This window comes from Neomonachus schauinslandi, chromosome 10, assembly GCF_002201575.2.
Source record: "Neomonachus schauinslandi chromosome 10, ASM220157v2, whole genome shotgun sequence".
NCBI classification, from domain to species: Eukaryota; Metazoa; Chordata; class Mammalia; order Carnivora; family Phocidae; genus Neomonachus; species Neomonachus schauinslandi.
Window position 1 is genome coordinate 880,487 of NC_058412.1, and position 25,240 is coordinate 905,726.

At 59.3% G+C, this 25,240-nt stretch overlaps 1 protein-coding gene across 1 annotated transcript in view; it reads right to left on the reverse strand.

Moving 5' to 3' along the window:
* Positions 1-8,024: 8,024 nt before the first annotated feature.
* Positions 8,025-25,240, reverse strand: part of PXDN (peroxidasin) — a 40,709-nt gene continuing 23,493 nt past the window's right edge. The window contains exons 18-24 of the mRNA XM_044918858.1: positions 21,890-23,393; positions 18,249-18,383; positions 17,399-17,607; positions 13,469-13,589; positions 13,234-13,366; positions 10,728-10,841; positions 8,025-10,041 (exon numbers count right to left, since the gene is read on the reverse strand). Coding sequence (XP_044774793.1) covers positions 9,922-10,041; positions 10,728-10,841; positions 13,234-13,366; positions 13,469-13,589; positions 17,399-17,607; positions 18,249-18,383; positions 21,890-23,393 — 2,336 coding nt within the window. The 3' untranslated portion in view covers positions 8,025-9,921. The remainder of the gene's footprint in view (positions 10,042-10,727; positions 10,842-13,233; positions 13,367-13,468; positions 13,590-17,398; positions 17,608-18,248; positions 18,384-21,889; positions 23,394-25,240) is intronic.

Genomic DNA, 25,240 nt, shown 5'->3' on the forward strand with positions numbered 1-25,240 from the left:
CAGCTGCATATACAGCCCGGGGCCCGCAAGCTTGCAACCTGCCGCCCCCATGTCGGCCCCCTTGTGCTCTAAGACCTTCTAAAGAGAAGCCAGGCATTGGGGTTTCCGCGTGGGGCGTTCTAACTTTCGTGCAGTCCATGTGCCACACCAAGCCGCTTCCCCAGGAGGATCCGGCCACAGCCCAGCGGCTTCCAGACGAGAGCATTTCCCCTGAAACCCTGCAGCTCCCGGGCTTACAGGTTGCGGGTCATTCAGCCCGGGGAGTTTACCTTCTCTGCACACCTGAAGTGATACCTGTAAACAAGAGCTGTGAGATCTGTCGTTCCCCTGCTCCAGCACTTTTGTTTAAGTTGTGGATAAGACCGAGGGTGGGCTCCTGGGTCACACTTCTAGACACATGCCGACACATTCACGCGTGATCAGGGCGCCCCGAGCAGCCGCCTTCCTACCGTCTCCGAGCCACGGACGTAAACGGAGGCTGGATCTGCACCCAGTGAAGACAACTAGCCACGCCTGGGCGGACCGCTTGGGAGGAATCCTTCCTGGGTGTGTCTGCCTTCGACCACAAACCCGCCGACCCCGACAATCCCCCGGGACCCACATCTGCAAGTGATGTTGCCTCGTTGTTTTCTGGAACCCCGGGGCCGTCGGGCGAGTTATCCAAAGCTCACACTGAAGCTGGTGGCCCCGACCCTCCTCCACTGTTCTTAGAATTAACTGTTGGCCCCACATGAGGCCCAGGGGTGTGACATGCGGAGCTTGGTCATTTGTTTACGGGGTCCAATCATGGTGGGGGGTAAACGGCCCAGGAATACAAACAAGATGCCCCTGCCTCCCTACACACAAACGTTCCCTCTGCTCTCTGTGCTACTTCTTCTTGGGGAACCCCCCACCTGCCCACTAGCGGCCCCTCCCCGTCAGGACACCCCCCACCTGCCCACTAGCGGCCCCTCCCCGTCAGGACACCCCCCACCTGCCCAGTAGCGGCCCCTCCTCGAGTGCACTGTCCTCCTGGAATGACCCCAGGACTCTACAGAAGCAAAAGCTCATATGCAGGAACGTCCACTGCAGGTGGACGCCCACCTACAAACAGTACTGAGTGACCTACCTGCATGAACACAGCTATGTGCATATGTACTTAAATACCAGGCAGGTACAGGTCCAAGGCTTCCAGCCCAGAGAACAGCAGACAGAGGCCCTCAGTGCCCTTCCTTTCTCTGGGAACGCGGCCCTAGAATGACAGGGGCCGGCCCAGCGCCCTTACAGAGGGGGAGTTGTGTGCCCCGTGTGGGAGCCGGAATGAGCCAGGCATTCCTCGAGGAACGTAACCCTGAAAGGTCCCGGACCTAAAAATTAGTGTTCCTCGTTTCACTGAAGACAGGAGCCAAGTTCAGGGAGGAGAGTGGGAACCTGGTGGCTCCGCCCCGGGGGGTGACCGTTGTTCTCCACCATGGGCCTGTCCCTCGGGTTCCCCAGCCATGCCCTGAGGGCACGCGGCGCTCCAGCTCCTCCTCCCTGCGTCCCGGGGCACTGCTGTCTCCAGGTGACCCCAGGACAGGCCCACCTCCACCTCGACTCCCCCCACACCCAGCACAAGAAATGGAAACACAAGGAACGCGTTGACAATTAGAGCAAGGTCTTGAGGGAGAACGTCTTCTCCCCCAAAACGCCACCACCCGCCAAGCTCTCCCCTGAGGCACGAGCCTAGCCTTCTGCACGGCCTCTGCCTAACAAACTGCTGAGCTTCAGAGGCTTCCAGAAAGCAGACGTGGGCTGCATTTCTCAAGACTTTGCATTATGACGCCTCACAACCTACAAAGGAGAACGTGCATCTCCAGCAGGTCTGGAAGACGCACGGCCTTGGTGACATCTCCCTGGCCGTCACTGGACATTCCGCCACATCCGAAGGGTGGCACGTGGTGCAAGACGCGGGCGTGGGCTCCAGGGAGGGAGAACCCTGCAGGCAGCCGCTGATCCGGCTGCTCGCCCTCCTGTTCCTTCCGTGCCTTCTAAGAGAAGCACGTTTGTCCACGTGTGTTTCTCTCTCCATGGTCTAAACCGGCCACCGTACCCATTAATCCAGGCTCCTTATGGAGAACATGTACTTGTTCAGGGAGAACGCGGTTACAACCAGATTGGGGGACACACAACAGCTGTCTCCAGATGGCACTTACAGTGGCTTCCTTACAGCCGGATCTCACGGAGACAGAACCCGCGCCAGGAAGGAGCTCTGACAACGGGCCCGGGAGGCCCCTTCAGGACTGTCCCCGCAGACCGGGCTCCAAAGACAAGGGACTCCTCTGGGGGTTGCGGGGGGCCTCACGCGCCGGGACAGGCAGAACCGGCCACTGTGCTCCAGGGAGCACTGGGCAAGCACGTCGACGCCGGTGCCTTGTCCAACGCTCACTTCTCTAGACCAGGCAGGCTGTGGACAGACACATGGACAGAAGAACAGGCACGCACACACTTTGCTTGAGTCCTGGGCCAGCTCCCTAAGGCCTGATTCGGAGACTTTACTCGGGAAGAAAACGACAGTCCCTCGAATTCTACCACCGTCCAGCGGAGAAGCCTCGCATCCAGCGTGCCCGTCCAGGGGCGCCTGCAGGAAGGGGAGCGGCCGTCGGGCAGGCGAGGGATGAGCATCTGCTTCGTTTGCTCCCTCTGCCCCCAGCTTCGGGCTCAGCGGGCTGCGTACGTGAAGGGGACCCCGCAGAGGTGTCAGGTGGAAGGACGGTGCTTCAGGGGCACGTGGGTGGGCCAGGTCCGCCCACGTCGGCCGCGGGGAGGTGGCACGCGGCACGCGCAGGTGGCGACAGCGAGGACAGGCCTCCCGTGGCTTCGGTACATGACCGGACGCGCTGCCGAGGGGAGCTGCCGTGCGCGGGGCGCTGAGAGCGGGCACTGCGGGCCCAGTCCAGCCTCACTGGCTGGCAGCACGGACGCTGGGCCGCCGCGAAAATCACCTCCCTAGCTCTGCAGCCTGTCTCCTCAGGAAACTGACCCAGAAGAGGAAGCAACCTGCTTAAAAATACCTTTAAAGAGGCAAAATCAGACCACATGGACCACACACTGGAAAACAGCACCTCCTTCTACGTGACACCGGACACACGAACATACTTCTGTGTGTTCTGTCAAGAGGCACAGACCTAGTACCCGCCGCCTGGGGTCCGGCCGCGGGCTCCCCACCCCCCACCACCTGGGGTCCAACTGTGGGATGCCCACCCCACACCCCCGACCCACACTCAGTGCGTGGGCGCTGAGAACGGCAGCAGCGCGCCCCTCGAGGAGCCGCGGGCGCTTCAGGACCAGGCCCGCCGGGCAGTCTGTCCCACAGGAACAGCCTCCCAGCAGCAGGGACCTGAGATGCACGTTTCCTTCCAGCGGCTGCTTGTGCGGAAACCGAGGAACGAGCTCCGATCCGGCCTGTGGCCCTGCTTGGTGTCACCGGACGTGCCGTGCGGCCGCGAGCGGCTCTTCATTAGTGACACGGCAATGGTGCGTCTGCCCTCCCGCCTCGGAGGGGGCTCTGGGAGGCGAAGGGCACCGCCCGTCGGGTCCTGCTCGTGTCCGTCACACGGCTGACGCTGTGTGTGGCCGTCGTCCTGGAGAGAAGCTAGCTGTGCGGCTGTCCATGAAGAAGTCCCACCACACACAGTCGAGGGCACACAGGCCTCGCTGACGGTCATTCCTGGCCCTCTGTCCCCACCCTCTGTCCACGCACAGCCACCTGAACCCCTGCAGCGCGTCCTCACATCTGCAGCCCCACAGGGCTGGTGACCGGCGGGCGCTCGGTCAGCAGCTGGACAAGCAGAGGTCGGAAGGTGGCCAGCAGGGTGTCCAGAGGCGGGGCGTGCTGACGGCCCTCTCAGCAGACGGGGGTCAGTGCTGTGTCCACTCGAACCGAGCAGAGCCCGGCTGACAGCACACGAGGATGAGGGCCCGCGGTTTCCCCAGGAACCTCACAGGTGACCCGCCGCACGGCCATGGACCCGAGGGGCTTGGAGCCCGCTCTCTCTGCAGGACGGCCGCCTGCAGTGTAGACGCAACAGCTCTGCTGGGCGTGCCGTGGTCCGGCAGCCCACACACGTCTATCTTTGTTCCACTGACCTTTCTGTGTTCACTTCAAAGAAACTCCAAACAGCTGGATCATTTTATAGCCTGAAGGGGCTGTGTAACCTGCGAGCAAACAGAAGTGACTAGCAGGGCAGAAGCTCACCCAGATCTCGAGTCTTCAGGTAAGTTACTTGCAAAAATGCAAAGATTCTGTTATCCTCAGCCTACAAGTTGAGATCCTCGCGCTGAAAAGTCAGGGAGCCCCTGCCAATGAGGAGGAGCAGGATCAGCAGGGATTCCCAAGATACCCGAGACTCCATGGCGGTAAAGGTTAGAAGGGTGTGGGACGGACCCGTAAGCTAGCTGGGGACCTAGGGGCCGTGCCGGGAGACAGCCCAGAGAGGCTGGTGGTGAGCAGCATAGCACAGCGCTGCCCCTGTGACCTGTTCGAGGGCGGGCCACTGCGGACCAACGTGACAGGCGGTTCAGGGACAGGAGGACTAGTCACAGAACAGGGCCGACCAGCAGGGCAGACACAGACTCGGGGACGGTGTTTGGAGACCACGGAAGGAGGCTCGTTCTGGGGAGCACCTTCCGGCCCCTGCGGGCGGGGTACCCCTGTCAGTCTCCCGTGTCCAGATGTTCCGGGTCAAGCGGGTGAGCTTCTCAGCAACACTTTGTGGCAGCAAGTGAAGCAAGGATGGAGCTCCAGCGTTTATGCCCTTTCCGGTTTGTATGAAAACATCACGGACCCCGGGGGAGCAGTCTCCAAGCAGGACGGCCCAGGAAGGAGGCCGTGCTCCCGTGGCCAGGAAAAAGATTCAGCTCACACGCTGTGCCTGCTTGGGCGTGAGCACGCCGGTGCGGTGCGCTGCGCTCGCGGGGGAGGCACGCTATGAGGCGGGCACAGACACGCAGGGAAGGAAGTCCAGTCAGCACCGCTGGTCCCACAAACGGGAGGTCATGCTTCACGCACCCAGTTTCCCGAAGTTCCAGAACTCCGTCCTTCCCATGCAAGCCGCGTTCAGAAAACACACAGTCCCGTCAACACGTGGGCAGAGCGCGGGATGCAGGCTTGAATGAAGTGTCGGTGTTCGCTTCTCCGGGTTTAATGACAGGAAGGGAGAACTGGCCGCAGGGTCAGAACTGGGGCTGGCCCTGGGGTCCGGCATTGCCGGATTTCGGGGCGCCGAGCCACTCCGGGCGGCCCACGTGCTCACGGCACATGCGGTCTTCGAGCCGAGCGCACTCCCTGCAGAGCACGACGACAACAAGCTCTCTGAGTTAACTTCTGGGGCCTTTTTTAAAGAGCACAAACACGCACGTTCTCCAGGGAGCTCCTTGGAGAAGAGCAGCACACAAGCCATTTGGCAAAGGCTCCGTGTGTCTGTCCTGATTTGTTTTGCTTACGGAAGACAAAACAATACGAAAATCTGTTTGCACGCTGGAAGGATGTGGATAACTTGAAAAGCATCTAACAATGACGTCATGCAGCTCCATAATTCAGGGCTTATAACCGAGGCTCAATAACCGTCTGAGAGGGACTCGGTTTTGGTAAACACTTTGAGAGTAACGTTTTCCATGCAGCTCATGATGATCAATGTTGGAAAAGGACAAAGAACAATGGAAATCAGATTCTGGTTCTTTCCGTTGCCCAAAGCTCTGAGAGAAAAGGCACCGCAAGGAACCGTCCCAAACCTGAGTCATCACCGCAGACTCGGGACGTGAGGTGTTTCCTTCCCTCCGCAATCCCACCAAACCAGCAGGTGAAGCTATTCCTGGAAAACGTGGCTTCCCGGCAGAACGGAATCATAACAGAAAAAACGTGACTTTACGATCACCGCGTAAAGGCAGAGACATTTATGACAGGAGCTGAGGCCGGTGGGGACGCCTGTCTCTGCACAAGGAAACCGGGTGACAAGACAGCAGGTAGAAGCTGAGTGACTCTCAACAGATCCCACAAACATGAACACAGGCACCACTGGAGTTTCCGGAACCTTCTAGATTCAAACATGCTACTCCACTGCCAACGCCACGCGGTTTGGGGCAGGAGGATGCTTGTCTCCCGAATACAAATGACCTCGAACACAGGATTTGAAGATCAAGCATAAAACGCTCAACTGCTGAAGAGCCAGAAGGCCAGTCACTATCTCTGATGTCGGAGAGCACCTGGAGGCCAGCCTGGAGGAGGAGGACCGGGAAGGACTGGGAAGCCCATGGGGCCGCCACTCAGGCCCTCTGCGGGCGGCACCAAGGGCTGGGCTGGCACCACGTCCAGACTCCCCCACCTGCTCTCCACCCACGGGACAATGTCCCCAGCCACAGGGGCCACGTCCCCCCGGCTGCAACCCCAGGATGAGCCTACGCCCACCCGAGCACCGGATGTCGCCGACCTGCCGATCCACCTCCCATCTCTGGGCCTCAGCTGCGGGAAGGCAGGAGGTGCTAAAACCAGAACAAAATGTGCAAATCAGATGACCTCCTGAAACTTTGAACCAACAGCAGATACATTTTTCTCTAAATATGAAATGCATTTAAAATGCATTTGTTAAGTTCAAGGAACACGTGTGAGAATCTTTTTGGTGAATTACTTGGCAAATAAAACACAAGTACTTAGGTCATCTGGTGCATAATTCTGCACACAGGAAGCAGGTGCGAAGTGCTTTTAAAAAGGCAGTGAAATGTTTCTATACCCTCTTCACAGTTTTTGCCAGTTTTACACGGTCAGTTTCACTTAAAGGAGGTAAATGGCACCCATTCCCTGCACCCCTCCATGCACAGCGCCGGCTGGGGCTGCGCCCAACTGGCTCTCATCAGCGGAGCTGCAGGGGGTCCACGTGCATTGAGCCCTTCCTGCGCCCAGCGCAACGGCTTTTGGCTCGAGGCTCCTCTAGCCCAGCGGATTCGACTGTGGACCCCACTCCCCCCGCTCCTTCCGGGAAAGGGGTCTCGACGACGCCCATCACTGTGCCTGCTCAGAGCAGGACCCGGGAGAGCTCCTCCCCCATCCACCCACCCCAGACCCACCGCCCATCCTTCCAGGGGCCGCCATCCCAGGTGAGGCCGGCACACGGCATGGGTGTTTGTCTCCAGTGAGGGACAGCAAGGCGAGGCGGGTCCAGAGCCTGGTCTCCACCGGCACCTGGTCCAGAGTTTCAAGCGACCTTCGGCCGACACGCAGTCTTGTCGCCGCTCTCCCTGGACACATGCTCCCCAAGCTCCAGCTCATGGCAACCTTGAAATAGTTGAGCTTAAATGGAATGGATAATCTCTTGATGTCATACAGACTATGTAGCACTACACGTGTCCAAGAAGAGCCGGCTGAATTCCGGAGTAGTTGAAAAAAGATGGCTTTGAGCTCCCCACGTCCCCGTGAGCGGAAGCTCATCCGTCGCTGCTGCGCCCTCCAGACTGACAGAACTCACCATCAAAGAAGCAGACAACGGAGGCCGCCACTCCCGTAACTCGGCATGCTCATGAAAGCTGCCCAAATCTTGAAGCAATTTGGCAATTTAAGAAACTCATTTAATTTTCCCTATCATTTCAAATGTCCTTCTGGGTGAGGATTCTGTCAACAGTAGTGACTGCCCCCAGGCCCCGTGAAGATGCCCCAAATCCTTCCAGTTCTCCTTGAAGCAGCGTCCTCTCTCCCACATGCACCCAGAGCCCAGAGCAGGGACAGGGGTCTCCCGCGGCCCCGCGGCATGGTCCCTTGGAGGACCCTCCCATCCCTGGACCCCTCCTTGCCGCAGCTACACAGTCCCTCTGACGAGGACATGTCCTTGTCCACAGCACGACGCGCCCGGAGGCAGGCGCAGCTCCCACAGGCCCCTGGGACCCCACCCTCTGAGACCCCGGCTCTCTCCAGGAGCTGCCTCCTTCCCTACCTGCTGTCGGCCCCGTGGGGCCAGCAAGCAGCCACCCCGACCACGGGCTTGACGGAAAGAAGAACACCACTCTCCATCTGAAAACGTGGCCCATTTATTTGAACTGACGGCATCGTTACATAGTGCAAACGTTTCTTTGGTAATGAACTGATTACAATGAACACAGAAAGGCACTTGGCTGTTGGCAACAGTTAGGAACTAAATAAATATGTACACTCGCTTCGCGTGGCTGCGACCCCCCGCCCAGCCGCGGGTCCCTCCGGGCCCTGCCTGCAGCTCAGACACTGCATGTGAGATGAAGCCGGGGACCCCGCGACGTTCACGCTGCAGTTACAGACCCTCACCGTGAGTCGCAGACACCCCTCCTTCCGCCGAGAGAACGCGGTCCCAGCCATGCGTTCTAACCCTCTGTAGCAAAGCCACCCGGCCGCCCCCAGACACCAGACTCTCAGAACGTGGGGTGCGCGGTCATCTTATACCTGAGCAACTTCCATAACCATCACGCTGTGCACACGGTTATCCACTCTCTCGCTGACAGAAATCAGTTCTAAGATTTGGTTATTAAATGTGACCTGGTATCTCCAAAGAAGTCCCACACCCGAGACACCAGCTTGTGTTTACCATTCAACGTTCCGAGGACAAGAAGTCAAGTTGGCCGTGTTTAAAGCTACCGCGGACACTCTCACGACTGGAGTGTTCACCCCACCCCGCAGGCATGGCAGCCTGGTCACAGAGCCTGGCAGCTCCTGCTTCCAGAAGGATGCCCGCGCCGGGCCAGATCGGGCTCTGACCCTGCTCACCACATGCCCGACCACCAGGAGACCTGCCTTCCGGCCGCCGCGGTCATGGCCACCCCACAGCGCCCCACCCTGGACTTGCCAGCACAAACTGAGACCACCTGTGTCCTCGGGGGTCCTCCCGGGCAGGGCAGGGGCCCCGCATCTGTGCTCAGCTCGGCGCCCGCACGCGGTGGGCGCTCGACCACATGCTTGCCGAACTGAGCTTGCATGTTCAAGGACACGCTTCTCAGGACACATCACTTCGTATCCAGAACAAAACAGGAGGTTTCCGGTCGATTAAGAAGAGAGAGACCATGAGGTATGATAGTTGCTTTTCTCTGAATTCTAAGACAACTTTTGCATAGGGGAAGTGATTTTTCTACCATTCCTGACACCTGAAACATGGGCAAAACGTCATGCATTTGAAAATACAAATGAGGTAAAGGGATCGATTTTGTTTCTTTAAGGCACTCACACGACCTGAAGGTAGGAAGTCCCTCCATGGGGAGAAGCCCTCGGTGCTTGGCCGGGAACAGAGCCCAGCGGGTGCTGCCAACATGGACATGCGCCTTCAGTAGGAACGGGCTTCACATTTGGTCCACGCGGGCAGCGTCACACAAGCCCTAGTGAAAACCAACCTGTTTCTGCATTTCTGCACGTGGCTTCATCTCACTCTCGTGGGCGAGGTGCTGGAAGTCGCAGGTGAGTGGGTGACCGGGCAGCAGGGCCGTCGCTCGGGGTCGACACGCTGGTGCCCTCCGCCCAGACCGTCAGCCCAGTTCTCCTAGGAGTCTGTCCATCAGCCACGCACTGATCTTCCCTTTCCACCGTGGCGTGCGTCTTCCGGTGGCTCCGCGACGCGCACTTGGTGCGGGGGCTCGTCTGCAAGCTCCAGGTGTCAGAACCAAGCGGGACTCACTTTCGGTCGAGAAGAAAACGGTGGTATCCGGGGAAGTGAATTTAGGAGCCTAAATGACTTAATTGTGCAATTTAATAGTAGCACCAATATTTCAATAAAAACATTAAATAAAAACCTGAGAATCTAACGTGAAGTTAGGACGCGTGTCCGCGGTTTCTCCTCTGTGAATGATCTGGTCTAAGCACCTGCCCTCCACTGAGACAGAGGGATCCCTCCCGTCCGCACGCCCTGTGCCGGCCGTCAGTCTCGAGGACATGGAGGGCCCCCGAAGGCCTCGCCGAGCCTAAGGCTTCTTCCCCGTGCCGTCTCTTGGGCAGACCGGGCAGCAGGCCCCACGGGCTCTCACGGGCGCTGGGCAATCGGCAGGCAGGCAGGCCTCCACGAAGCAGGTGACCTGCCCGTCCTGGAGGAGAGAGGCGCCAGGACCCGTCAGTTCCTGGGGTATGCGGCCTGTGCATCACCCCCCTGCCTGTCTGCCCTTCCGACCCCATGCCGGTCTGAGCTCTTTGGTGCAGTTTGTAATCAAGGGCTGATTCTCCCGCTGATTAACAGCTGCAGACACCCTGCACTTCTTCCAGAAAGTTCCCGCCCCCACCCCGACTGGCCACCCACCCTGAAGACAGCCCAGGAATACAGGCTCAGCACAGCCCCCTGGCCCCACACCTGGGACCCCAGGATCACGTCCGGGATGTCCACCAGAAGGAGGACAAAGTAGGGAGAGGCTGCAGGGGACCGTGCTGTCCCCACTCTGCTCTGTCATTCCCAAACAGGACAACCACCAGGGACCCTGGAGCTCCCTTCCCATCCCCGGGCCAGGAAACACATCCTCTTCCTGAAGCTCCGGCCTGGACACGGGGGCCACCGCGGTCCCCACAACACTTCCGTCCACTTTCTCTGGAGACCGAGAACCACCTGGCAGGCCCACCCTCCCAGCTGGTGCAAACACCCTGAGGCTGCCTGGGGCCGTGGTGTGCAGACCCACCCTGAACAGAGCTCTGGGGAAAGAGCCCCTGACTTCCGCCGAGTGGGGGCACCCGCCTCGGAGTGCAGCTGGTCCCCCCAGTTCCCACGGCAGAGCCCCACACTCACTCGGCACTCGCAGATGGAGCATGCATCTCGCTTCCACTTGGCGCCGTTGGCGTGAGGCTCCCCATCGGCATCTGTGCAGTCCGCCGTGCTGAGCCGGGACTCCAGTCTCTTTATCTGCAGCAAAGCAAAAATGTGCACTGCTCACTGGAGGTGAAGGTCTCAGCTCTGGAAGCACACCCGTACCTCCGCCTGGGATGAGGACGCCTCTGGCTCAGCAGGGACACTTCAGGTTCCGAGACCTCGGAGACAGCCCCGTGTCACGGGGCACAGACTGCAGCCTATGGCAGCTCCAGGGAAAGAACAGAAGCCCGAGGGGGATCGGACGAGAGGCTCCCACGCGACCGTGCGAGCGGGAACCACCCAGACAAGAACATCCTGCAGGTAGACTCCCGGACGCGGACAGCCCTGACAGGCCACCAGCCCCAGCCGCGGGCGGCGCCCCTCCTCCGTCCCTGCTGCTGGGGGCTGACGCGGACGGTGGCCAGACGTGCTTGTCTCTGCACCGTGGAGGGTCCAGCAGCCCCGCAAAACTCCCAGCTCATCTATCGGTCCTCGAGTGGGGTTTCCGTCACAGGCACTGAATCTCCTGACCCCACAGAGGAGAACGGACACAACCGGGTGCGACCGCCTAAGGACGCGTCAGCAGCGGGGGCGTCCGCTCTGATAAAGGACGGCGCGCCAAGAACGGATTCGACACGCAGACCTCCCGCGCGCTCCTGGCCGTTAAACGTCCTCCATCTACTCCATGTGACGGCATGCCGTTCACCGCACGGCCTCCAAGCTGCACAAGACCACGCGGTCTTCGTGGTCAGGTCACCTGGCCTCGCACACTCTGCATCTGCGTGGCCTGCAGCCGGGCGACCTGAGCCATGCCAGCCCACGCATAGGCGCCCAGGTCTGCAGGTCAGGTGCGGCTCTGGACGGAGGCCGCCTCCTGCACTCAGGCCCTTGCTAGCATCATGATCTTGACGTCCCCAGACCCCAGAGCTGTCTTCCAAGTCCTGAAGGCAAGGAGGGTCCCTGAGGCCCCGGGAGCAGCAGCACGGGCCGGGGGGGGCTGCTGGGGACGCTGGGGGGCTCTCCTCGGTGATCGCTGACCGAACTGTGGCATAAAGCCGGAAGAAGCAAGGACAAACCTCGCCCAGCGCCGGGGAGACGACTGGGGTAGAAGGAGCCCTGTGTGAACCAGGCCTGGCCATGCAGAGTAAGAGAGACGCCCGCGAACTTCCCACCCGCCTCTTCCCAAGACCTGGCGCCCTGCCCATCGAGCAGCCCTGCCCTGAAATGTGGGGGCGCGCAGAGGGAAGGGGACACACACCGGGGTTATTCTGTCTGCGGCTGGAAGAAGCCACAGACGGAGTCAAGGTGCTGGTGGGCGCCGGGGGGCGCGGGGGGCTGGTGGGCTTGGGGCAGCCACTGTGTACCCCCGCCTGACTCTGCTCACACTGACCCATCTGCACAGTGCCAGCTCTCCCGCCTGCATTCTCCGTGGTCACTGGCCCAGCCTGCCTGCCCGGAGTGACCATCTCTAGGACTCAGCACCCACCAGCCCCGGGCGGAGCCCCCAGGGTGCCCTGTGCCTGTCACTACCTGGCTGTGTCGCTCTGGCTGAGGGCAACGGTCGAGGGGCTTCTCTCCTGAGGCCACAAGCCCTGCCTTCTGACCGGTGCCAGGCATCCCCCCCACCCTGTCTCCAGGCTCTGTCACACACCTGGGGGCTGTCAGGCGAGGTCGCAGCTCACGCGAAGCTGCACATCCAGCCGTGAGAGCACGTGCGCGTGGCTGGGAGAGACGACCCCATGTCCTCCACGCCCGAGGACTGAGGACCCCACACGTAGCAATGGGGGCCTCCTACTGGAGCACCGCTCACAGGCCCATCTCCACAGGCTGGCACAGCATCAGGCATTTCTGCCAATAGGACCGTCTGATCTGCACACGGGCTTTTAACCTGGGACCTCAGTCTCCACTCGTGTACACATAGAGCTCACTGAGGACCGGACGCAGAGGAGAGGACAGGAGGAAGCTCCCGGGTGGGGGAAGGCAGGTCAGTCATTTTCTGCAAAACCCTACAGGTCCTCGGAGAAGAGCCCAGTGTGGAGACCCTTGGTGGGTGCCCTTCCCCACATCCAGGGGGACCTGACCACAAAATGCCTGCTGACCCCTCCCTGGGGACAAGGATTAGACCGACATTCCTAAAGAAGTGGCTTTGGAACAGGACCTAAGGTCTGAATTCTCCTCCATGGCCCCCTCCCGACCTAGGATCTCTGTGGCCGCTCCAGGGACCCCACGCCCTCCCCAGTGGCACCCGAGGGCAGCCCACAGGGAGAGCTCCCCAGCCACCGGGAAACCGAGGGCAGCCCCATGTGGCCGGGCCGGGGACAGGCCACAAGAGAAGAGCCAGACAGGAGGCTCCGGATCGGGGAGCTGGCGCAGATTTCACAAGTGCAGGGTCTTGGGAGCAAGAACGCCGCCTGTGAATCGGGACGGGATGTGCAGGGACAGTTACCTGCTCTCTGAGGTCTGTGATGGTCTTTTGCATCTCCAGAACAAAGTCCTTGAAGTCATTCGTCCCCGGTACTTGAGGGCGCTCACGGGAGGGGGCCGTGGCATTGCCCGGATGCTTTCTGTGTTTCCCGATGCTGCACGGGACAGGGAGAAGCCGCCAACACACCTCAGCATGTCACACGTGGCCACAGGTGCCCCCGCCAGCACCCCACTCCCTGCCCCGGAGCTGGCTGTACCTCGGGGTCCCCCCAGGGCCTGCTTCCCCGGTGGGCTCGTCCTCATGGTAGCTGAACCCCAGAGACCGCCTGCCTCGGAAGTGGTGCGAAAACGCGTTGAACTGTCCCCTGGTCCTGCAGTCTGAAACGAGCATACAGGTGTTAAACGTTGGCTCTAGTTCAGGGGACGGCAAGCACATCCTGAGAAACGTCACTGAGCCTTCACAGCACGTCTATGGTGCAAGCCGGGGCCTCGTGGCGGGCCTCCTCCCTCCGTGGGCAAGACGGCTGCCGGACCACATCTTCCTGGCCTGGGAGCCCCCAAAGCCACCCAGACTCCCTGCCAACAGCCAGGACAGCCTCCTCCTCCATGTTCGCGCCACAGCCCCCGTCCTCTCAACCGCGAGCTGGCTTCCCGCCAGCCCTGGGGAGGAGTCAGGCCAGGGCATCATCTTCCTCTGCGGCCAAGGCGCTATGCGCCCAGGAGCACCGTCCACGCATCCGGGAGCACCGTCCACGCATCCGGGAGCACCGTCCACGCGCCCGGGGGCCACCGTCCACGCGCCCGGGGGCCACCGTCCACGCGCCCGGGGAGCACCGTCCACGCGCCCGGGGAGCACCGTCCACGCGCCGGGGGCACCGTCCACGCGCCCGGGGGCACCGTCCACGCGCCCCTGCTCCCTCGTCCCCCCTCCAGGCCCTGCTCCTCCTGCCCATCCCATCCCACAAACACCCCGTTTCACTCCGAGCCCCATCTGCCCAGGACATGCCTGGCCGGGAACGTGGCAAACGCAACACCTGGCCCTTCCCAAACACTGGAGGGTGCAGAGCAACAGCGGAAATCCCCGGGAAGAGAAAGTACAGGAGGAATAGGCTGGTCTCCTCCCCCTGCTCCCCCTCGTCTCTCCCAGTCTGGCGGGCCCGTGACGGCTGCCGGAGAGCAAAGGCAGGGACCTAAAGCCCACGTCCACGCACAGCACAGAATCCACAGGCAACTCCTCCCAGCGTTCGGCGAGTCACTCCAGCAGCTAAGCAGCACTCAGCTTCCCACTCGAACCTGGACCCATCGCCCGGAATTCCGGGCAGGCTCCCCGTGTAAAGGCACCGGACCCAGGAGGCCCCGCGGTCACACGGTGTGGGAGGACCCTCAACACTGAAGCGCTCACCACCCCGCGGGGTTCACAGCTCACAGCCCACGTGCCCCTCGGGGCTGCAGGACGAGCTCAGTTCGAAGACGAACGGCCTGTGCCTTCCACACCCAAAACATGCCCACTCTCACAGCCGCCCCCGTTGGGCAAATGCGAATCCACGTTCCAGCCGGATAACCCGTGTCCGGGTCACCAGTGAGGAGCCGATCGCGCGCCTCCTGAGGCTGCCCCGGAGAACGCAGCCTGCCCACGGAGCGCCAGCACGCCCGAGCCCGAGGCACCCCTGGGTCTAACCTGAGAAAAGCTGGCCGCAGAGTCCACAGCGGGTCCAGAGGAAGCGGGCCCAGCACGTGCTGCGGAAAGTGCGGGCCAAGGGGCGCGGCATGTGATGCCCCCATGGGAAGTACAGCGTGCATCCGCACTCACCTCCCCAGGTTTGCCCATACACGCACTTTCCTCAGGAGGAGAGCAGTCTGCACCTTCCTCGGCTAGTTTAGGAAAAAATGGGGTGTACTCCTTTACAAACACACACATCCATGCACACACGGACGCACATATGCACACGTACACATACACATGCGTGCACACGTGTGCTCGTACACAGACACCCGTAAATGGGGAGAGAGAGAACAGTAACACAGGACAAAACTTTGAGAACTGATGAATCTGACGTAGTACAGGAATTCTCTGTAGTATTTTAAAATTGGGGGCGCCTGGGTGGCTCAGTTGGTTGAGCGACTGCCTTCGGCTCAGGTCATGATCCTGGAGTCCCGGGATCGAGTCCCGCATCGGGCTCCCTGCTCGGCGGGGGGTCTGCTTCTCCCTCTGACCCTCCCCCTTCTCATGCTCTCTCTCTCTTAAATAAATAAAATCATGGGGCACCTGGGTGGCTCAGTTGGTTGAGCGACTGCCTTCGGCTCGGGTCATGATCCTGGAGTCCCTGGATCGAGTCCCACATCGGGCTCCCTGCTCGGCAGGGAATCTGCTTCTCCCTCTGACCCTCCCCCCTCTCATGTGCTCTCTCTCTCAAATAAATAAATAAAATCTAAAAAAAAAAAAAAGTTATAAAATTAGTGCAATTATTTCAAAACTGTGCGTGTGCCTTTGTGTGTGCGTGCATGCATGTGCCCCATCAATCCCCACAAAAGGGCAACTTCTAACTTTGGTAAAAGAAAAAGTAACCGAGCACCCGGGTGTCCTTTCTCAGGGCTCTCCTGTGCGCGAGCCTGCTGCTTGGGTCTCCAAAAGCACTCACGGGACTCTGCGGTGAGCTCAAGCGAGCTGCTCTGCCTTTTTTTTTTAAGTGGAATGGAAAGTAAACGGCAACCGACATTTGGTCCCGCCAAACCTTAATTCTTTTTCTTTCTGCCATATTTTAGACGTGGCTTTTGGCCTATGATGGAAGACAAAGCTTCCGAAGCATCCTTGAACCTGGCCCGCTCAGCACCTGGAGGAAACGCGTCCAGGGGAAGGGAAGTCAGAAAGCCTCAGCAGGTGCACAGAGGGGAGAGGGCCCCGATGATACCTGGCTCCGAGTTGCCTTCTCTCCCGGGACTCTGGCTTTTCAGAGCGAAAGCAACAGAAAACCCAGTTCAGCCCCCATCTAAGCAGCGAGGGGGGCCTGGTGGAGCCATCAGGACGTGAAGTTTTGTATCCGAGAGGAACCGGCCTTTCCCAGGGGCTTTCAAAGAGCAGTTTCCTGGAGGTGGGATGTTTCAGGCAAATCCTCTGTAATATCACACATGGCGTGTGCTGCACACGCGTGCTCAGCACCTGCTCATAGACACGCCCCACACATTCACGTAGAGAGGACAGCCAGGCGGAGGCGGACCCAGGACCAGATCAGCACAACCACCCACATGCAGACACACGCAGAGGAAGAACGCGCGAACCGACCAACCCCGACTCCAATGCTCACGGACATGACAGCCGATTAAAAGCAATTACCAGGGAGCACGAGAGCCCAACCAGAACCGTTTCCTCCGGGAAAGGAGGCAGAAGAAGGACAGCTCTAGTCTCCTGGCCACAGAAGAGCAGGGTCACACGGGCGGCTCCAAACACGCCCCAGCTTCATCCTCCCCGGGTCTCTGATTGCAGTTTGAACCAGTTAAACCCAAAATTACGTTCAAAATAGGAAATGAAAATCACGTGAGCCACAGCAAGATTTGTGAATTCAAGGGAGCCTCAGGGTGAGAACGGTGGCCCCAGGCGGCGGAGACCCTCCAGCCCTCCACGCGTCCCCAGGCCTCCACACGGATGGCAGGCCCACCTCGAGACCTTTGACAACACGCTCCGGAGACGTGTGCAATCACAGGACTTTGGAACACGCAGCGTACTGAGTTCGGTGCGTGCTACGCTTCCTGGATAGTCTGCGTCGTGTGTCATCCGTGGGTACCAACACGCGACACTCATCCAACACATAAGTAACCCGTATTAGACACAGGTTAGGTTTTAAGGAAAAAGCAGAAGGCTGACTGATTACGCTTATTCCTGCCTCCTGCGTGCGGCACTCAGCACTGAGTTCTCTCAGCGAACAGCACCATGTAAGGACCAGCTTCTCACGATCACAGCCCAGGCTCCACTGAGTCCCCGCGTGGCCACCCCCGGAGCCGGGACGCGCGACCTGGCACGCGCGGCAGGGCCCCCGGGACGCGCACGCCGGGCCGCGCACCCCGGCACGCGCGGCAGGGCCCCCGGGACGCGCGCCCCGGGACGCGCACCCCGGCACGCGCGGCAGGGCCCCCGGGACGCACACCCCGGGACGCGCACCCCGGCACACGCAGCAGGGCCCCGGGACGCGCACCTTCACAGCAGTCCTGCCACACGCGCAGGTCCACCCTGGGGACTTCGTCACAGCTGCCGTACCCGTGGGGGAACTCCGCGACGCGGAACACGTCCCTCTGCACACGCGTGATGTTGTCCGCGTTGTCACACAGGATTCTGGCCAGGGACGTCTGCTTGATCTGGGTCAGCTGCGCCGGGGAGAACACCCCCGGGTTTTCATACCATAACCTGTGCTTCCCAGGACGAGAGAAGAGCAGACACAGGGAGGTGAATCCAAACATTCCCCAACCAGTTCTGCCGACAGGACGGACACCACCGGTGTCAACTGGGTTTCACTCACGGAGGGACTCAGACACGGCTCAGCTTCCTACTCAAGAAACAAAACAAAGAACCTGGACTAAAATTGGCAGAGGGTCAGCTGCCCTGAGAAGCCAGCAGAGGCCTCTGTTAGAAACCAGGGCGTGGCGCACAGCCCGGGCGGACGCACGGGGGGCCTTCCCTATGTTAAACTACACTGATGACGCCGCATTAAACCTGAAACGTTGCAGTCTTGCCAGAAGTTCAAATTCCTCCAAACTCCCACAGTGGCTGAACCCTGTGAATTGTCTGTTCCCAGAAACAGAAGTGTCCTAGGTGGAAGGACACAAAAGCACCCGAGAACAGGGTCATGTAATTCTCGGGCTGCGGTGGAAGTCCCCACACGAGGGACTTGATCACAAACACAGTGAGAGGTAAAGACACTCACTCCTTCACTTTTCGCCTGGACACAGACCTCCACCAACGGCTCATCTCCCCGAGTCCCCAGAAATGTGCATTCAAGAGCAGAGGTGGCTCCTGCCGTCACCTGTCCCCGCGGCACCTGCGTTTACCTGTCCCCATCTCTCAAGCGCTTGAACTGCGTGCTCAGCAGGCACATCAGGGTGGGCCCCAGTCGGCTGCCGGGGACCAAGTCTTCCACCATGAGGGCAGGGAATAAGTCAATGTTGAGTGGAGACCCATACAACCTGCAAAACAAACAAGTGAAACCTTAAATTTGCCTAAGAAAGCAGTAGGTAGTAGATAAAACAAATATGAAAAAAGCCCTCATTTTTTATTATTATTTAGCACCTTTCAGACCTTCTGTTAGCAAAGAAAATTCACTTTTGTTTAAGCATCTATACATTTTATTAACATGTATTATTTGTTTCAGGGATACAGGTCTGTGATTCAACAGTCTTACACAATTCACAGTGCTCACCATAGCACATACTCTCCCCAGTGTCCATCACCCAGCCACCCCATCCCTCCCACCCCCCTCCACTCCAGCAACCCTCAGTTTATTTCCTGAGATTAAGAGTCTCTTACGGTTTGTCTCCCTCTCTGGTTTCATCTTGTTTCATTTTTTTCTTCCTTTCCCTTATGGTCCTCTGTCTTATTTCTCAAATTCCTCATATCAGTGAGATCATATGATACATGTCTTTCTCTGTTTGACTTATTTCGCTCAGCATAACACCCTCCAGTTCCGTCCACATAGTTGCAAATGGCAAGATCTCATTCCTTTTGATGGCTGCATAATATTCCATTGTATATATATACCACAGCTTCTTTATCCAGTCATCTGTTGATGGACATCTAAGCTCTTTCCATAGTTTGGCTGTTGTGGACATTGCTGCTATAAACATCGGGGTGCACGTACCCCTTTGGATCCCTACATTTGTATCTTTGGGGTAAATACCCAGTAGTGCAATTGCTGGATCATATGGTAGCTCTATTTTCAACTTTTTGAGGAACCTCCATACTGTTTTCCAGAGTGGCTGCACCAGCTTGCATTCCCACCAACAGTGTAGGAGGGTTCCCCTTTCTCCGCATCCCCGCCAACATCTGTTGTTTCCTGACTTGTTAATTTTAGCCATTCTGACTGGTGTGAGGTGGTATCTCATTGAGGTTTTGATTTGGATTTCCCTGATGCCGAGTGATGTTGAGCACTTTTTCATGTGTCTGTTGGCCATTTGGAGGTCTTCTTTGCAGAAATGTTTGTTCATGTCTTCTGCCCATTTCTTGATTGGATCATTTGTTCTCTGGGTGTTGAGTTTAAGAAGTTCTTTACAGATTTTGGATACCAGCCCTTTATCTGATATGTCATTTGCAAATATGTGTAAAGCTTTTTATCTTGATGAAGTCCCAAAAGTTCATTTTTGCCCTTGCTTCCCTTGCCTTTGGCAATGTTTCTAGGAAAAAGTTGCTGCGGCTGAGGTCGAAGAGGTTGCTGCCTGTGTTCTCCTTTAGGATTTGGACAGATTCCTGTCTCACATTTAGGGCTTTTATCCATTTTGAGTCTATTTTCGTGTGTGGTGTAAGGAAATGGTCCGGTTTCATTCTTCTTATACATTATATTTGAAAAACTCTCTGTACTGTTTATATATATATGTATAAAACACACACGTGCACATTTATTATAAGTTTAGAAAAACCAAGTTAATATAGGAAGAAAATTAAACTCACCGCTTTTCTATTCAGAAATAGTCACACTTGACAGTACAATGTATACGTCTTTTGAGTTTCTTTTCATAAATACAAATGAACAAACTTCACATAACTAAAGGCAGACTTTTAAAAGAATAACTGTAACGCTGGGATTCGAGTATTTATTGAAAACACATGTGCTGCAGAGAAGCTATTTGTTAGCGGAACTCGTACACGCGCCTAAGATAGCAACGTTTAAATGCTCCGGAACAAACGCGTTCATCGAATTCTTGCGATTCCACAGGAACGCCAGTGCGGGAGAGGAGAGGACAGCACGCTGCCGAAGACCCCAAGCAGCCCTCCCAGACGCATGCAGCAGCTTGCCTTCAACTGGGACTCCAAGCCCGGGGGGTCTTCTCAGCGCGCCCGGCTGAGGGGCCCCGCGCCTCACGGCCCGCACAGGGCACAGGGGGCGCAACGGGGGCAGCGCTGGTCCTTCGGGAAGGGAGGCTGGGCGCTCCCTTGGACTCCAGGCCCCCGGCAGGCCCGTGCATGGAAAGAACAGCTGCGTGGTGTGGTTCCCCGGGAGCCACCTGGGAGCCCCACCTCCACCAGCACACCTCCCACGACCCCGCTGCTGACGCTTTGACAGGGGACGGGGGACTCAGCCTGCAGGGGAGCGCCCCACTCCGGCCAGGCCCTGCCCCTCCCTCTCTTGGGCCCTAAGGAAGCTCCTGAAGTTTCCCGAGCCTCCGGGCCTCCGAATGCAGGTCCCCTTGCCCCGCTTGGCCGGCTGACCAAGAGGAAAGCGAGTGAGTGACTGGGTGTTTGGTGAATGAGGTGGAATGTCTTTCACAGGGTCTGCAGCACACACGGGTACGTCCCTCCACCCGTCGACAACGTTATCCGGGAGCACTGGCCCCTCTGGACTGTTGGACGTGAGTCTGGCCCGGGAGACAAATACAGGGACGGTTATCTGTGTCCATGCGGACGAGAGCAGAGGAGGTGATTTAAGCACAGGGGAAATACAGAGTGTTCAGGTAAATCGTCATCAAGCCACACAGTGACAGAGATGGCCCGGTACCGGGCGAGCTCGGGGCCGTGTTTGCACGAGCGCAGGTACACGCGGAGCTCGCACGCGCTCTTCTGCACAACTTACATCACGCCGGAAGAGTCCCCTTTCTGTAGAGGACACTTCGGAGGCTGACTAGAGAACCCTTCCATCCAGTGTTGAGCAAGTCAAGCAAGAATACGTAACTCACTCCACAGTGAACTGGAGAGTCCACAAAACAACAGTTAGTCCTCAGAAGATTTCCCTCTTAAAAAGATTCTTTCAAATGCGAATGAATACAACCGAAATACCCAGTGACCTGCGGACTGAATTCACAAGTCCCGGGATGGTGAGGGATCATGGCAGAGAAACTACTGAGCGGCTGATTCCATTAAAGAAACTGGTATGATGAATGTGGTAACAGCACGCCAAGGGCAGCGCTGACCGCAGAGAAAGGCCGGGGCTGAGCATGCAGAGAACTGCAGGTCGACCACGGAGGCCACGGAAGGGCTGGTGTAGACGGCTGCCCCCATCCTCCTGGACCAAGGCCTCTCTCTCTGCTCCTGTGGTCTCCACGGGCCTGGCACACCCTCGCGGTCCCACCACCGCGGCCCCCGGCACGTACTCAGCGGAAGCCCGCACGATCGCCTGAGGAGGTTCCCAGGCTCCGAGAGGTCGGCAACTCCAGCCCCGCTGTGTTGGGCGAGCCCTGGTGCCCTCTGCCTGACAGGAGCGCAGGGGCTCCCCACAGAGCCCAACATATCCCAGCTGGGCCCTCCCGCCGGACAGGCACACTGGACGCCCACGGGGCTATGGCCACGGCCTCCTGCCCCAGCACGGCCTCCTCAGGTGGCCCCTCTGCAGGTCCACCCTCCGGGGCTCCTCTCCTCTGACAGCGCAGCTGCACAAACGCACACTGAAATACAAAGAACAGCAGCCACGCACACTTGGGGCCACCGTTCTCGGCACGCCTGACCTTCACAGACAGAGGACGCCAAACGGTTTGCTTCAACTCACCGTCTCAGCTTCTCCCGGATCTCGGGGTTCTTGATCTCATTTTTCAGGTCCTCGAAGGTGTGGGCGGACGACAGGTTGCAGTAGACCCGGTATTCGTGGTAGGGCGGGATGCCGTGGTCCCGGCCGCGCTGGATGTTGATGGCGGCGAGGTCCAGGGCCACCGTGTGGGCCATGGAGAAGAGCCGCTCCGTGAGCTCCGTGTTCAGCAGCTGCGAGGGCATGCGCATCTTCCCCGCCACACCGAACAGGCCCCTGAGCAGCGGGTCGATGCCGCCCTCGCTCACGATGCGGAAGGGAGAGAAGAAGGCTTTGTGCAGGGGGATGTGTCCCTGCACGATGGGCTCGAAGTTCTCGTCCAGCCGGTGCAGCATGGGGTTGATCAGCGTGTGGCCAAAGCGGAAGGCGGCCGTGGCGAAGGCGTTGACGATGCCGGCGTTGACGCCCGGGTCGTAGCCGCGGTACTCGCCCAGCACCTTCATGCCCACCTCGCCCAGCACCTTGGGCAGCCAGTGCTGGTAGGTGATGTGCTGCATCTGTGCGCCCACGATCTTCCTCGCCTCGTGGTAGATGGTGTCGCCGTCCCAGTGTGGGTTCAGGCCGAGCAGCTCCGCGGCCACGCGGTTGTGCTCACGGAACCAGAGCGTGTGCATGCTCGTCAGGCCCAGCTGCTCATTGGCGCGGTGGTCCCCGGCCAGGAAACAGGGGATGGGGCTCTCATTCTCGTCCCGCATGCACTCCGTGGGCGGCCCGGCGGCGAAGGGCAGCAGCGGCTTCCCCGACCGCTGCACGATGCCCTGCCGCAGAAGCCCCCGGTGGCTGGCCAGGTCCCGGATGGCGCGCGCCTCGTGTTCCGTGCTCCCGTACACGTTGGAGGCGTCGATGTAGGAGGTGAGCTGGTTGATCTGCTCCCGCGGGTACACGGAGTTCATGAGGAGGGACGTCATGCCGCTGCCACACACGGGGCTGGAGCGCACGAAGAACATGCAGCGTGCCCCGCTGCGGACACGCGGGTCATTGGGGGGCATGGCCACCGAGAAGCACGGGGGGTCACTGCTGCACACGGAGCTGCAGTGCTGGCCGTCGGAGAAGCGGGCCTGGCTCAGGGCCACCACCGTGGAGTCCAGGTCGTGGTCCAGGAACTGGCCCCACTGCATCAGCATGTGGGTGAACTGTGCGTCGGGCGTGATGGTCTCCGTCCCGATGAGGGAGGTGGACACCAGCCGGGGCATGGGGAGCGCGTGCCCGTGGTACAGCCGGCCGGGGTTGATGCCCCGGGGCGTGTTGAAGCCGTTCTCGTACACGGCTTTCAGCAAACGCTCGAAGGCGGTCAGCGAGGCCCCCCACATGGGGCGCTGCAGGTTGTTACACGTGCCGTCGTGAGTGCGGTACTTCTGGTGGAAACACATGTCCGAGCAGTTGTTCACGCGCCGGTGCGCCGTGCATCCCGACAGGTTGGCGATGAGGCTCAGGTACTGGGGAGACACGAGGTCGTTGTAGTGGTAACCTGCAGGGGAGAGGGGGACACAGCTTACTCCCCGGACAGCGGACAGCACCCGGGGACACGGCCCAGGCCCCTGAAGTCCTCCCCAATCCTGCCTCCTGGGCTGGGGACCCAGGAGAGGGGACCTGTGTGTGACGGGCAGGGGGGCAACAGGGGGTCCACTCAGCAAGGGCAAGGGGTCTTGGCAGGAACAGCCGGGAAGGACCTGACCTGCAACAGGGCTGACTGTGGGGGCTGCCCGAAGAGCCCCGCTCACACGCAGGGGCACACGGGCTCGCACACGCACCCCCGCGCCCCCGCTCACACGCAGGGGCACGCGGGAGCACACGGGCTCGCACACGCACCCTTGCGCCCACATGCCGGCCCACAGTGCTGGGCACCTGCTCACCACTACTTATTTCCAAGTATCTGCTCAGAACAGATCAAGATGGACTCTGCCTACATTTAAAGGAACCGAACCAGTTTCTGTTTGTGGGGGCGGCGTCTGAACAACCCCCCACGGAGCTGCAGGCGGGGAGGTGTCCCAATCAGAAATGGGAGCTGGCGGGCTGCATGAGAGGATGCGCCGCCAGGGTGTTTGGGCTCAATTAGACCTGAAAACTCTGTCAGCAAGCACCTCCCGGACACGGGGATGGGAGACGGGGATGTCTGGCTCTGTTCTGTTAACTCAGGAAGTCTCAGAAGCCCCAGGAGTCGGGGGCTCGTGGACAAGCCCAGTTCCGCACTGTCCCTCTCTCCAGGGGTTGCGGTGCCAGGCTGGACACGAAGGGCCGCCTGTGAGCTCAGACGTGCTTGCTGTGCTTTGAGAGACGGAGCCTTCTAAAGCATCGCTGATAAAATGCTGCCAAACCACGCCTTCCTACAAAACCGGGCGGGCCGATCACTGCAGTGCATACGTAAGTTCTGGATTATGAGCTATTCACCAGGAATTCTGCGAACTGCCCTGACCATTTTTGACCATCCTTGTCCACTGCACTTTGCTTTAGAAATGAAAACTATCTCCGAGGGCGCCGGGTGGCTCAGTCGGTTAAGCGACTGCCTTCGGCTCAGGTCGTGATCCCGGAGTCCCGGGATCGAGTCCCATGTCGGGTTCCCTGCTCGGCGGGGGGTCTGCTTCTCCCTCTGACCCTCCCCCTCTCATGCTCTCTCTCTCTTAAATAAATAAAATCACGGGGCGCCTGGGTGGCTCAGTCGGTTGGGCGACTGCCTTTGGCTCGGGTCATGATCCTGGAGTCCCGGGATCGAGTCCCGCATCGGGCTCCCTGCTCAGCAGGGAGCCTGCTTCTCCCTCTGACCCTCTCCCTTCTCGTGCTGTTTCTCTCTCGCTCACTAATAAATAAAAAAAATCTTTAAAAAAAAAAAAAGAAAACTATCTCTGAATGCAAACAAGTAACTACCAGTGAAAACACTGAAACGTGAACCTGAGAATGAGGAAGAAAACTATTTCATGACCCGAGAGACGCCAGGAGGACTGTTTGCGGAGGCTCAAACGTTTTCTTCTGGGGTGAGTTAGGACACTGGGGTTTGTGGAACCAGGACCCAGGTGCCCCTGGAGACCAATGTCTCCTGTGCACGCCTGGAGCTTCTGGAAGTGAGACAGCCCCTCCCCAGGCCCTAACCTGGTCCTCCACCAGCTTCCCCACGTCACTAAGTGTCACCTCTGGCCTTCCGGCCCCTGGGGCTGAGACCCCATCACCTGACCCCTCCACATACAGGCCACAAGTGACTATGTCACCTCTGCCTTCAAGGCACCTGGAATCCAAACCTCTCACTGGCCACCCTGGTGCCAACACTTTCCTCTCTCCTGGGCCACCCCGCGGACGCCTGCCACCCCGGACCTCCCTGGGCCA